Here is a 13,324-nt window from a genome sequence, read left to right as displayed (position 1 = left end):
GCACAAGTATTTTAATATGTTCCAGCAGTTTATTTCCGTATAGACGACTCGACTATAACAACGAGTAATGGCAGTGACACTTGTAGCAATTTGAACTGTTTTATGAAGGTTTAAATTTAAAAGTGATAAAGACGCAAAGGAAAAATTAAAATGAGAAATAATACCGAAATATTATAAGCAGTGCCTGTTGAAAACGTAACAGTTGTATGTGGTATGTAGGAGAAACGATCTTATCCAGTAAGATTTAATAATAACTAATGATGTCAGCTCAGCTGAAACGTAAGAATGGCCAGCACCGTATAAAATGTCCGAATAAAATTAAAGGACTCCAAAACAGTTTTAAACAAACTACAGATGATTGTCAAAAATACATAAATCGAATTGTGGAAAATTGAAAGTTATAGAATTTAGGTGAGAAGTGTCCAGCGGCGCTAAAAGAAAAAGTTTCGACCATCTCAGATGGTTTTACAATACAACAGCATTGGTGATGCTGCCCAGTCGTAAATTGGGCACGTCACCAAGCCGTTTTGTAAAGCAATCCAGTTGCAGTTTCAATACATCGCAGATGCATCACGTGTTATAATCGTTCTGGTAAAAAAGGGCCGCGTCCACGCGGTGTATTTCGAAAAAAAAAAGAACTTATAGCAGCTTAAAATGATAACCGGTATCAAGGAATATTATATCGTCCAGCGGATTTCGTGTGATCGTCGTGTCATATACACGGAATACTATACAAAAGCGCTCAGCCAGCAAGCAAAGTGTTTTTTTCTTTGCACTGGCGGCTCGTAGCAGCACAATTACTTTCACAACAGACATTTTACAGATTATGGCAGAGAAATTAGCTTTAAGATTGCTGGGAAGTGGCAAAGAAAGCGCCAGCGCACAAGCAAACTCATACAGTAGACGCAGACTCGCTGCTTAGCCATATTATTAATCATCATAATAGGAATACTCATAATCACGAAATATACATGCAGGATTATTACATAGCGAATGGACAAGGAGCAATCGGAAATCGTACTTTATTTTTTTCCGGCGGCCATTTTGAATAATTTAATCGATTCCGAATCAACAAGTTTAGGAAATTGTTTGTTTAACGTAAAATTAGGTATACGGGTTCGATACGTTTAAATAATCATTAAACGCCAGTTTAGATTTTTGTTGCTTGCGCATAACAGCACGCCACGAATTGCTGGCAGACGTCTGCAATTGCGTTTTAGGTTTCCGATTCGTCTCGGGTTTGAAGCTGCCGTTTCAGCCTTTGAGCGACTGTTTTCGGTTCGCACGACAAGAACCTGCACTGTAGCGCTTATCGCAGAAATGTTTCCGGGTCTTTTTGACCTTAATTTGGAAAAGGCGTCCCATGATCCCAAAGCGACAAGCGAATTACAAAGCTATAGAAGGTTGGCCAGCCTGTTCGTACGTATACAGGTGTCGATTAAACTTATTACCGTCGAACCGATTCCCGGACGGTTTAAGATCTAAATTAAGCCTCGCTGTTGAAAAAAGCGGATGTGTGGAACAAAACAGAGCGTTTGGAATGCAATTCAGATCGTAAAGCTTCAGTTCATCGCTGATAAACAAGCAGTGCTCATTCGGTTGCCACGAAAACAAAACCGACTTGATGAGCGAGTTACGACCTTGGCATTGATGGGCGTTTAGGTCTGAGATTCTGATTTCCGGAATAACGGTCGCCTGTTCGAGCGTTTTATTTTCAGTCACCACTTTTCGCTTTTGTCTTGGGTGTTCGGGCAACTTACAAATGTTAAGGTCTTCAGTTAATGCATTCAAAGTGACGAAGCACCTGTTTTCGTTGACAATCACTGGAGATTTGCCCACCGGGTTCAATTAATGTATTGTGCACTGTGGACCACTGGCCTCGGGCGTAAACGCTAAATCGGGTTTATTTTCGTCGAGGGAACGCATCAAAGAAACGCTTAGGTGCCCTTCGTGTTTTATTGTTGTAGCGGAATCGTTCCTTGATATGGTTTAGCCCCAAGGCGAATGGTTACATTTAAGGTTTAATGGCGAGATACTAATCTTTTGTTTTATTAGCCAAAGATGTAACTGTTCTTTGAGAGATTTAAATTTGATCGTTCTTACTATGTTTAATAACGATTAGTTTAGATCTAAGTTTAGACGCTTCTTAATATTCGTGACGGCCGATGGCGTTGTATGGCGAGCACGAACAATTTACACGAGGCGAAAAGCAGTGGTGCGGAACGGTATGTCGCCCACTCGACTTTATCTGGATTCTTGTCTTCAATTTTCTCGGCTGAAGTTTAGAAAATGCCGAATTAAACCTCATCTCGTTTTGCATCAAGCGATTTCCACGATTACTGCGTAGTTAAGGCGCTTCTGCCTTTTTCGATCCGGTTTAAGCCACGAAAATCCAGCGTCCATGCACTTATGCGACGCCGAAAGATATTTCGACGTCTGTTTAATTGTCTGACCGCACGATGTGTGAGCGGATTAAACAGGAACCACGATCGTGGGTTATAATGTTAACGCCTGCATGCCATGAATTCATGATACATTGTGGTCACGGGCAACCTCCAGCTTCGAACGTCTTTCTTATCGAAAACAAGCAGCGGTGTTGCCAAGGCGACGACCTGGTACAGCGGAAAGTACCCAGCGAATCGTGTTTTGTGAAGAACGCAGTTCCTTTGAAATTCACGTGTTAGCAAATGAAGGCTTCGGTTAACCCCTACTTATCTTGAGAGTTACTTTTCTCATTATACAACGATGACATGACTCACTGTGGTGCTTTACATTGCTTTGATTATTGATATTGCGACATTATAGTTATGTTAATTATTTGCGAAGCACTGGGTTCAAATAGACGCTTATGCTAACAAACTTTAGCGCTGTACCCAGTTGTCTGTTTGCTGTCGGATTGAATACCGATAACCTGATCGTATGCGTTTCGTTGGGTTGCTCTCAACAGCGCACAAGCGATCTATTGTTCTTGGCGTTGCTGTGCCCTTGATGCAATTTTAACTTTCGGTGATATTGGTTCGGAAAGGGCCCAAGTTAGTTGTGGGCTGTAAGGCTGTTTACAAAACAAGCGGCCGCGTTATACGAAAACCTGAGCGTCTCACTAATCCACAAGCGTGACTTCACCCAGGCGGCTTCGAACTGAAGCGTGAAGAGCTTTGAATGCTATTTTCACTCGTACAGGTGACGCTGAAGCGAATATTGCAACGAAACGGTGTGAGCATGAACGGGTGCGTGCGAGAAAACAGCGGGCGTTTGGTATTCAAGCCCAAAGCAATGAAGCGTTGCGAAAACCAATTTTAATTAACCCAGCAGGGAAAAGTAATGGTCGGTAAAAATAAGATGGTGTTAGTCCGGTGTCTGACATTTTACTCGGGTAATTGGTTTAAAGCGACGTATCTAGTTACTGAAACCATTGCGTAAGGCGAAGGAATTATGTTCAATTTTAGTTATCTAGCAAGTTTAACGAAGCTGATATTTCATATAAAGCGTTAGATTTCAGTTTGTTTTCCCTGATCGATTCCGCTTTGACACAAAGTAATGAGTTTAAGCGATATTTTGTCGAAACCGCTGGAGTTGTTTGCGTCAAACGTCCTTTTCACATCAGCGTTCAATTTCAGTTGTTTACTCCAGACAGCAGCCTGTTTTACCGGTTCGCAGGGATATTAAGTGGCGGGCAAGCAAACCAGGATTTGCTTAATTGCTCAACGAACGTATTCGGCTCGTGCAGACGGGATGCCAGATTACAAATCTATCTGCGGTCGCAGGACGTTGGCATTTTCGAGCGATGTTCTGACGTAACGGATGCGGAATGACGTAGGCTTTGGCGCACGTGTTCGTTTCCGATTGCTCCTTGTCGGTTTATCGAGATTTCTACACATGAGCGCGGGCACGGTAAAGGTACAAGGAATATACGGCAATAAAAAGGCGCAGAGGGACCCTGCCAGAGGGGGCTTTAATATTTTTCTGTATAAAAAAGGCGACTGACAATCAATGCCATCGGCGGAAAGGCAATTAACTTAAGAGTTGCAGGGGTGGTGAAGGCCAGCACAAGGTACAGTGCGCGACCTTGCACCGTGGTCGAATCGATGTCGTTAAGTTGGCAAAGGCCGATACGGCCACCAGCACAATCCATCGGTAAAGGGAAGTCGTCGTTTAAAAGAGGAGATTTCTCTGGTTTGCGGTTGTTTACGGGAAAGGTTTATCAATACCGTTTGTGTGGGCCGAGATATTTGCGTGAGAAGGGTCTGGTTAATAAAGGTTCCGATTCCGAAGTTGAAGTTTAACGAACATGTTGTTTACTCGATTCGACCTGGAGCAGCTGTCAATTACTCAACAGAAACGCTGAGGTTTTGGCCTGGTACCACAATCCTGGGTAAAACTCCGGCACCGACCCCAAACTCCATCTCGTCGCAGCTACTGCCGCCGCTCACGCCGTAACGTGGGCATGGGCTCACGCTCTGTGCCCTACAATAAATGCATTGTTATTAGCTGGATACCTTAACGGTAAAAATACGCAAACCCAAAAGGGTTGTCGGAGTAAAATCTGCTTTGTCATTTATGCCTTCATACCTTTCAGGGCTCGACGGAGGGTGGTCCGATGCCGCAGAACCACTGCTTCCCGTCTCTGCTTTCATCAGTTCACGTTCACGCTTCTGCTTACGCCACTTAGCGCGTCTATTTTTGAACCACACCTGGTACAAGAGAAACAGCCATTTTAGTTTAAGAAACAAATCCAAAATACAAAGAATTAATTGTAATTTTAAATGGCAATGTTGCATAATGAATAAAAACACTGCCTATCTCTTACTTTGTAAGAATATATTCTCAATACAAAATAGAGTATCAACACACAATATTTTGAAAATACGAACCTCAACACGTTCTTCTTTCAACTCAACCTTCTCTGCGAGCTGTTCGCGCATCACCACATCCGGGTAATGAGTCTTCTGGAACATATTTTCCAGAGCTTCCAGCTGATCCTCGGTGAAGATGGTGCGGTGACGACGCTTGCGCTTCGCTGGGAGCCGGTAGAAAAATCCTGGGGGTGGAGGAGCGGCTGCAGCTCCTAGCATGGCTGGGTGTATCATTGGCGCCTGTGCACCAGACGAGGCAGCAGCGAATGCATATGGTGTCAGCAGTGGCGCTGTAGGATAAATAGCTTCAATTAGATTTTATGAGAATACGCGACAAACACGCTGTATAGATAGAGTCACTTAAGCACATTTATTCAGCCTCGAAAGCTGCTGGTTTGCGATAATGCTGTAATGACACCCGAGCACTTTTAGACGGTGGCCTTATCGCGCTAATGGATTTTTCTCGATAAATACGTCATCTGATACCACGTCACTGGTGGCTTTGTTGTGCGCGTGCGTATGCGCTGTATCGCTTTCAGCACCTCATCCTGCTAATCGAAAACTAGCAAAGCCTGAAGATAAAGTCGTTGGCAGGATGTTTTACAGGCCTAAAACGGGTAAGCCGGTCTAACAAAGCAAGGACAATTAAAACCGACATTGCGAGTCGATGGCTCTCTATTATGTTTCGCTCCTCAAAGAGTAAACATTAGATAAGCACGACCAGGCGACTAATTTGTTTAAAATTGGTCTCCCCTCACGCGCGTTGAGTTAGGCGAGGACAAATCACCCGACACTATATTCTTACTCGCTAGTAAGTAAACTCCGTTAAAATGATCTCCGGTCAACAAACTTGCGCACGGCAACGAAAGATGATCGTAAAATCGGGCCACGCTTGGTTTGCACACAACAACAGGAATGATCCATCATATAACGACAAGCGGGACGTGGAAGTGTCGAAAATCGACGGATAAACTCCGCAATTTTCCGTTGTGAAAAGACTTGTGTCGGTTTACGAGTAAAGAGAATCCTCCCTCGCCCTCCAACTATATGGGTGGCAAGGAATTACGTAGGCAGCCGAGAGTAAAAAGTTTATTTGACCTTAAATTGTGCGGTGTCTGGAGTTAATCTGGCGCTTCTTCTGTGATGTGAACTCGCACAATAGCTACCACACCCATCAGCCACGTATACGTCGCAATGGCAACTTCAACGTTGATTTATTTTAAAAACGACGTCCAAGCACTCGTGACAAATCGGTCTGAGTTTTCAGTTCCCCAAATTGTTATTCAGCCGGACAGGAACTAATTTCGCATTTGGCCTAATTACGCAAGACGCCTTGAGGACGGTTAGCATTGAACAATATTCTTAAACATGTTTACTGGTTGACCCAAAAGGCTAAAGATTGTCGGAAGCCAATATTTCCACTTAAAATCATTTGCTGGCTAATTAAAACCGTCGATCCCCTTGGCTCGCACTCGAAGGATATCCGGCCTTTTTCCGACCCGATTTTGATAGCAAAATCAACGTTAAAAACATGATCTGATAAATTCGGATGCAGGACATTTTCGACGGCACTTTCCGGCGTGATCTTTATCTTAAACTGCAGTGACTCCTAAGTTTTTTGGTTGCCCATTACACGGAGGCCATTAGCCCGTCTCACCGAATTAGAGAAGCACGAATGGGCTAATCTGCTTTGATGTACAAGGTCGTCACGGCGCGCGGTAACAGATTTTAGATTAATAGATTAGACAGCGAATATGCTTTATTATTCTGACTTTGATCGGCTGCCAGTCGCCAAGCAGAACGCCCGTAATCGCTAGATTCAGCGATTCTGACGTCACGTAATCACGATATTAATTTCCAAATAGATAATCGACATTTAGCCATGAATTATGCATCGGATTTCTGTGTAAGCGGCCGCCGTTAAATTTCACTCATAAATCATGTCTTAGCCATACAATGAGCGGTGAAAATTCAGTCACGCACTAACGCGATAAAGACATCAGCCAGCTCGCTGGCCCAAACCGCGCGAAACTGGAGCTCAACAGATCTCGGGCATACAGACGCCGCCAAGTCTGTCCTTACGCTGCATCGGCGTCTCGATCACAAAAGAAACCTCATTAATAACCAAGCGGGGTCACGCGGAGGTTCGATCCCAGCCCTGGCTTATATACTTTGTTTTCTATTCCCGAATATCCAAAACAGATTGCACGACCACCAAGTTTCGCGGCGCAGGAGTCCGGTGTTTCCCACACACGTTGCGGCGAGGATTTTATTACGGAATGTGCGGCTAGCTGGCAACACTGGGTAAACAGCAGTTGGATAAGTAGTGATCCGACGAATACGGGTTGTCAGCGAGAGCGTGAGAACACGGTAGGCGGGCAACGGACTGAAATAGCTGAATTGGAACCGAAATAACCGCAAGCCAAGCCACAACTTTAACTTTAATCTAAAATTTCAATTACAAAAAGCAGATTGTTATTTATACTTTAGGGATGTCGCGGTTTGCGGTTCGAAAAGATAAAATATTTTTAAGCTGGTGTTCCAAATAACAGGCGGCGAAAACAAACGTTTACTTTGTATTCGGCAAGCAAATTCTGAGAACCGGAGCCAAGGAGCAAATACCATCAATCTTTAACTTTGATAAGCCTCAAGAACCCGGCATTATTAGCTTAGATCCAGGTGTTCGTAATCGCTGAGGCGATGCTAATCACTAGACAAGTCCTTGGGATATCCTTTGGGATAGCTAACGTCATATTCAGCTCGGGAAGTAATCCGTTAAGGACTGTTGAGGCATTACTTGCCCGTGGGAACGAAAGCAATGTTCAGCGGTCGGCGCGTTGGCCCACGTCCCATGCCATGCAATGTTTCTGCTTGTAGGACGGGTGAGGACGTTGAAACATCCGCGTTTATTTTTAGGACGCTGAGCGAATGTGGGTTTTTTTCGGTTTCGAGCCAGAAATATGCCCGAAGCTGTTGATTCGGTGAAGTCATTTGTTAGCTATAGCAGCCAGGAGTCGTTGGCTTGCTAACCCGCTGTCTTAATATGGCGATGTCGTTTCTCGCTACACAAATCACCACATTCGTGTCTGAACTTGTTCGCGCGATGACGTTACCGTCTCTAGTTACCGACCAGAAGCCAGATTACAGGCCTAGGCGACAAAAGCCCATGTATCATCTCTTAATCCTCAGGAAACCAAGACAGATTGGCCTATTACGACCTGCCATGGGCATTTGTATCTTTCATCCCACCTTACTATCATGTAGGATCGGCCCAATTCACTAACCAAAGCAATAGGTGCGACGGTGTTTAAGTGGTTTGGATTAGATCGGGCGCGGTATGGTTCCTTTTCATCACTTCCGTAACCTCCACTTAGCTTCATAAATCGGCCACTCGTCGACCGACATATTCTGCCCGAAAACGTATAACGCAAACAAACCGTCATTTGTCAAGCACCGAAGACTGAACTCGTTTACTTTAAAGCGATGGCACGACCGACCGCGCTCTAAGGGTCGTAGTCTTTGGAGCGTAAAGTTAGGGCGGATTATCCTTCCAAAATCGCCGGAGTCGGGACCTGGGACAAAAGTGGGCTTTGTCTCTTTCCCCCTCCCATTTAGCGGGCCACTCCATCACAAGCGCTTGGGCAAGCACTTAGCCCGCTATCCGTTTAATCCGCTGTCCCGTTCGGGGCTTATCTATTGTGCAACATAAAGAATAGCGGGCGCAACAAAAAGACGAAAGTCGTCGATAACGTGTCTTGTTTGTTTATGATACCCAATCTCGATGTAATGGAATTAGGAGCTGCCATTAAGAGCTCTGAAAGGTCAGACGGAAGGCAGGAACTCGCTCAGCACGATTCCCAAATGATGGAATGCGCGTAATCTCTGCATTGGGAATGATTGCTATGCTAATAATACACATCCCGTTTCACTTCGAACGAATTATACATTAGTCTTAGCCATGATGCCAAACCGCAGTTCACGCAGCCATTGATAAGTTGTCCGGCAGGGAAAGGGAATTGTTGCGAAATGTCACACGACCATTATACGATCCGGTAACGATGTCGTTTTAAGCATCGCTCCCTAACAAGGCGCTTTAATCCCCAACCCGTGATTGCGGCGGGTCACGGCAATTTCCTGGCTAAGAATGATTCGCCGAAAGCTCTGTTTATTTGCGCACGGTAAAGAAGGGCGGGATTTGGTATCGAGCAAGACAAACAATCCCGAGCGACCGATGGTGCCTGCCTCAAGCGGGTAAGCGCTTTATTGGGCGAGATACTCGGGGGCCCCAGTTAGAGGAAAATTGGCAGTTGAGCGTCATTATACCGCGTTATCATAGCGAGCATCTTTCCCCAACACGGAACGCGTTTTATGCGGTACGAGATAAATCCGACCGAACTGGCTGATTACGTCGTTAACCGCTGGTATAGATTAACGGATAGCTCCGATCTGCAAGTAATGTCAGCGCGGAAAAGATGGCGGAAACCCGAGACAACATAGGCCCACGGTTCGACGTTGATCCACAAAGTCAACAGAGCCGTGGAGCATTTTGCTCATCTGGAAAACGGGCTCTGTCGGTTCAGCAAATCCGTTTTAACGAAGAGAGCGACATGACAAGCGCTTTGATAATTTCCCATGTTTTGAAGCTATCTTTGTTAATAGTCCTCATACGCGAAATACCCAACCCAAAACAGTACCAATCAACACTCATGGCTGACGCAGTAGCACGTCATTACCATTTCCACGCGTAACCAAAGTCTAATTCGGACCGACTTCACGGGAACTGGACACGCCGAGAAAGAGTTAAGAGCGTGAACTTTATCGATTAGTTTATAATATCAATCGCCCTCGCTTTGGTAACACGAGCAAAGATTGCAGAGCAAGCGGAAGAGATTAGCCCCTACCCTTCTCACGAAACGTCGAGTTATCCAAACACATACAGGCCGCAAATCTCAACCTATGGGCAAACTTATGCCCTAAGAACACAATCTACCAAGCCATAACCACCGTGCCAACAACTAGCGTTAAATTAGACCCGTACGCGCGTAGAAATTGTGATTAATGAGTTTGTTTAAAAGATGAGCAGACTGGCTAACGATATGTTTTACAACAATGTGCATAACTACCCGTTAAGTGCTAATGTTTCGGTGCTCATCCGTAAAAATCAACAGAGATGACAGGCTTAATGATTATGACTACGCGGGTATGTAGTTATGTCAATATTTACCGCTAGCATAGAAACATGGATGGTTAATAGCTGGGAAAAACCCTCTCATGCGAAACTTATGTTTTCCAGTATTGAGCAAACAGCGAGTTATCACATTTTAAAGTCGTCGCGTAATGGAAGCGCAATCGTTGTAGACATTCCTTAGAGGTGACGCAATAAGCCATCTCTCACGCAGACTTTATTGAAATACGCCCACGGATAGTTAGGACGGCACTTGCTTATCGTATTAATGATTCATCACGATTTGAGACCGAGCTTGATAAATTACTTGATAATTGACAAGACGTGTAGCATTGCGGAACTATAATGCAGTTGCGTTCTAAGACCGTGAAAAGATGCCAGACTAAATATCACACCAAATGAGACATTATTTCTAATTATAGAAGCACATTTTGACTCACCGGAAGCTGCGTTGTAGAGGCTCGGCGGCGAGGTGACGTAGGGATAAAGGTACGACGAATAACATGCTGCGAGACTGGAGCTCGGGTAGCTTGCGGCGGCAGCTGCGGATAGCCAGGCCCGCATGTAAGGTGTCATCGAAGTCGATGTCGAAATCGGTGAAATCGGCGCTGATTCCTGCGTTGTGTTGGAATGGCTCATCTTCCCGCCGAGAATATTATCTATACTAAACTGTAGAGACATGTCGCACTTGCTAGTTGCTGTTGCTCTTTCGATGATCTCTCTCTGTTTGATGCAGCTGGCGTGAGCGGCGCGAACGGTTGTGTTTTCGTGTGTCGTGTCGCAGATTTCAAGATTACGCTCCTCAGCAAAGGAGTAAGCTTGTCCGGGGGCGACTGACGTTGCTGGATTTAGCCTTAATCCGATTAGGTTCTCGATCCTTCGCAGACAACTCGGTTTGACAGTTCCGTCAGGTCCCTGTCTTTGAACAGATGTCGGCTTCGATATCTCGCGTAAACAAAAGTCACTTGCAGTATCTGAATATCTTCTTAAAGTTTTCTTCGTTTTTGCACAGTTGAAAAGTTCGCTGCGATCCGTTGTCTAGTGAACCAGCCACTGACTATACGGATATAATATCTTATAATACAACAAGAGCCCTGCTCCGTGGTAAAATGAAAACGCTTGCGCTAAAAGCTGTCACCTCTTGTTCATAGCTTGGTCGTGTGATGGGGAGATCGGAAAACACGAGGCTTTATCGCTGGGTGCGTCAGCAACTCGCTCAGCCGTGACACGAAGCTATGACGCGGAACGTTCCAGTCTCTCGATTTGCTAAGCCATTACGTCACTCGTCAAAGTTGTATTGAAGTTAGAGTTGACATTGGCGCCACCAAGATAGGCCGTAAACGGATCATCGTATTTGTTTATATCACAAAATGTTTAAAAAGACAAAATCCGATATGTAAAAGCCTAAAGTTTTGAGTTCAGTAAAAAATATCCCAAAGAAAAACATGGCCCGACTTTTACGTGAAAAGTAAACTTCGCACAATTTAGTCGACTAAACGAAGCGAAATTCGGTCCAATAGTTAATTTACCCCATACCGAGAAGCTATTTTTACAAATATATTTACAAATCGTCACCCCTACGTTCCGCAAGGGTGGCGTCATCAAAAGGCGAAATTCCCTATAAGGGCAAAAGCTTGTTTTTCGTTTTTTAAAAGTGCAATTCTCCTTAAAGTCTTCAGGGGCGCGATAGTAGTTTTTAAATACGGAATAAAGTTCTGTAAAATAGTGTGGGTGGCAACTTAATATGAGTGACTCACGGTATTTTTTGTGTGCTACAAAAGTAATAGTTGGTTGTAAAGCTTAGCAAGACAATGTACGACATGCATTAGTGCCAACATTTAACCGACAAATTGCTGGTTTATATTCTGCTGATGGATACGGTAAAAAATGGGGGCCTAATTGCGACAAACGACTGTTAAAGTGACGAGTTATAACGGAATGTCGTTTTGGGATTTGCGACATTTTGGATAAAATTTCACCCATGTCTGGCACTCGCACGCGAAGATGATTTAGTTTACTTTTAACTTCTATTGGGAAAATGAAATAATCCGATGATCGCTGACACATAATGGGGGAGATTTTGATCCAGACGATGACTAAGGGTTAAGTGGGTTATAATGTGTTTTATTAGAGTGTTTATACAAAGGGTGGGAATATATCGTTTGGATATTTTGGCGGTGTTTAACGGCTTATAATGCGCACACTTGAATAGTTAATAAAGATTTAAAGCGAGACACTGAACATTAAACGAAGCGCATTTATGCAAATAAACGGCAAACTTAAAAAATGACTTTTTTATAATTTTATAAAAACAACTTAAAAAAAGCGAGCAAAGCGTCTATTTTATAATCACCTATTCGCAATTAAGCGACACGGTTTGGGCAAGCATTAAGCCCATGAATGGGTTCTTTGTGCAACGGATAACTGCAATTTCAAGCTGCTTCAAGTTCGGATAATTGGATTTGGGGGAGTGTAAAAATAAATTACACGGCCCTTCCTTCGCCGAGTGTCTTAATTTCAAGCTTCAGGTAAATTTCGATGACGTCAAGGGCCGTGTACAAAATAATGGCGGATCAGAGGACCTGTTTTCAAGAGTATTGCGTGTGCAGGGGGTCGCGTGAGGTTTAAATACGAAAGAGAAACGCCACGAAAATCAAGTCCCTGTGAGCCACGGTTTTAGTGTAACTGTAACCCTGCGCAGTGCCGAATAAAAGACGACTCTTCCCGGGTCATTGCACATCTGTCAAGCACCGCAAAAGGAACCCGGAGTTGCTTGGGGTTAGGTGTCGAAACAGAATAGGGGTTGGGGCTTTATACGAATTCCTTAATCTGTTCGTCACGTCCTGTTACCAACATCAGGCACAACTCCTGACCGATGGAATTTTAAGGCTACGACTTTAGGGTTTACTAAAATAAACCTCTTTCCGCAAATCCGAAGTGCCAACACTGCTTGCACATACCAACGATGATTTTACGTCACTGAAGTAAAACTAGCCGGAGGGAAGCGGTCAAAACAGGATTCCAAATCGTAAAAACGGCAGAATTTTAGGAGTTTCCGGACTTAAAATAATGAGAGAAAGTTGGTTTAAAAATCCGGCAATTGAAGTGCACAGTTTCATCACCTTTAAGAAAGCGTGACCAAAACGTCAAGCAAAATCCGGTTTCGGCCAGTTTAGGCTGGACAGAGTTGTCTTAAGGGGTAAAGATTCCTCCCTAATCCAGTTAAGTAGCAGCGCCTTCCCACGCTCGAAGTAAGAACTGGTTTTTTAAATTTAACAACGAAATT

The 13,324-nt window shown here is 44.2% G+C and overlaps 1 protein-coding gene across 1 annotated transcript; it reads right to left on the bottom strand.

Annotated features, from left to right (window-relative positions):
* Window positions 1-9: 9 nt before the first annotated feature.
* Window positions 10-12,736, bottom strand: LOC149736716 (diencephalon/mesencephalon homeobox protein 1-B-like). Its single transcript, XM_089876414.1, has 4 exons — window positions 10,479-12,736; window positions 4,872-5,143; window positions 4,570-4,691; window positions 10-4,464 (listed from the first exon to the last, which is right to left on the bottom strand). Exons 1-4 carry the CDS (start codon window positions 10,717-10,719, stop codon window positions 4,326-4,328), a joined length of 774 nt encoding a protein of 257 aa, XP_089732540.1. The 5' UTR covers window positions 10,720-12,736; the 3' UTR covers window positions 10-4,325.
* Between the last annotated feature and the right edge of the window lie 588 nt (window positions 12,737-13,324).

This window comes from Ciona robusta, chromosome 4 (genome assembly GCF_009617815.1).
Source record: "Ciona robusta chromosome 4, ASM961781v2".
NCBI classification, from domain to species: Eukaryota; Metazoa; Chordata; class Ascidiacea; order Phlebobranchia; family Cionidae; genus Ciona; species Ciona robusta.
This window is presented reverse-complemented; position numbering and strand designations above follow the sequence as displayed.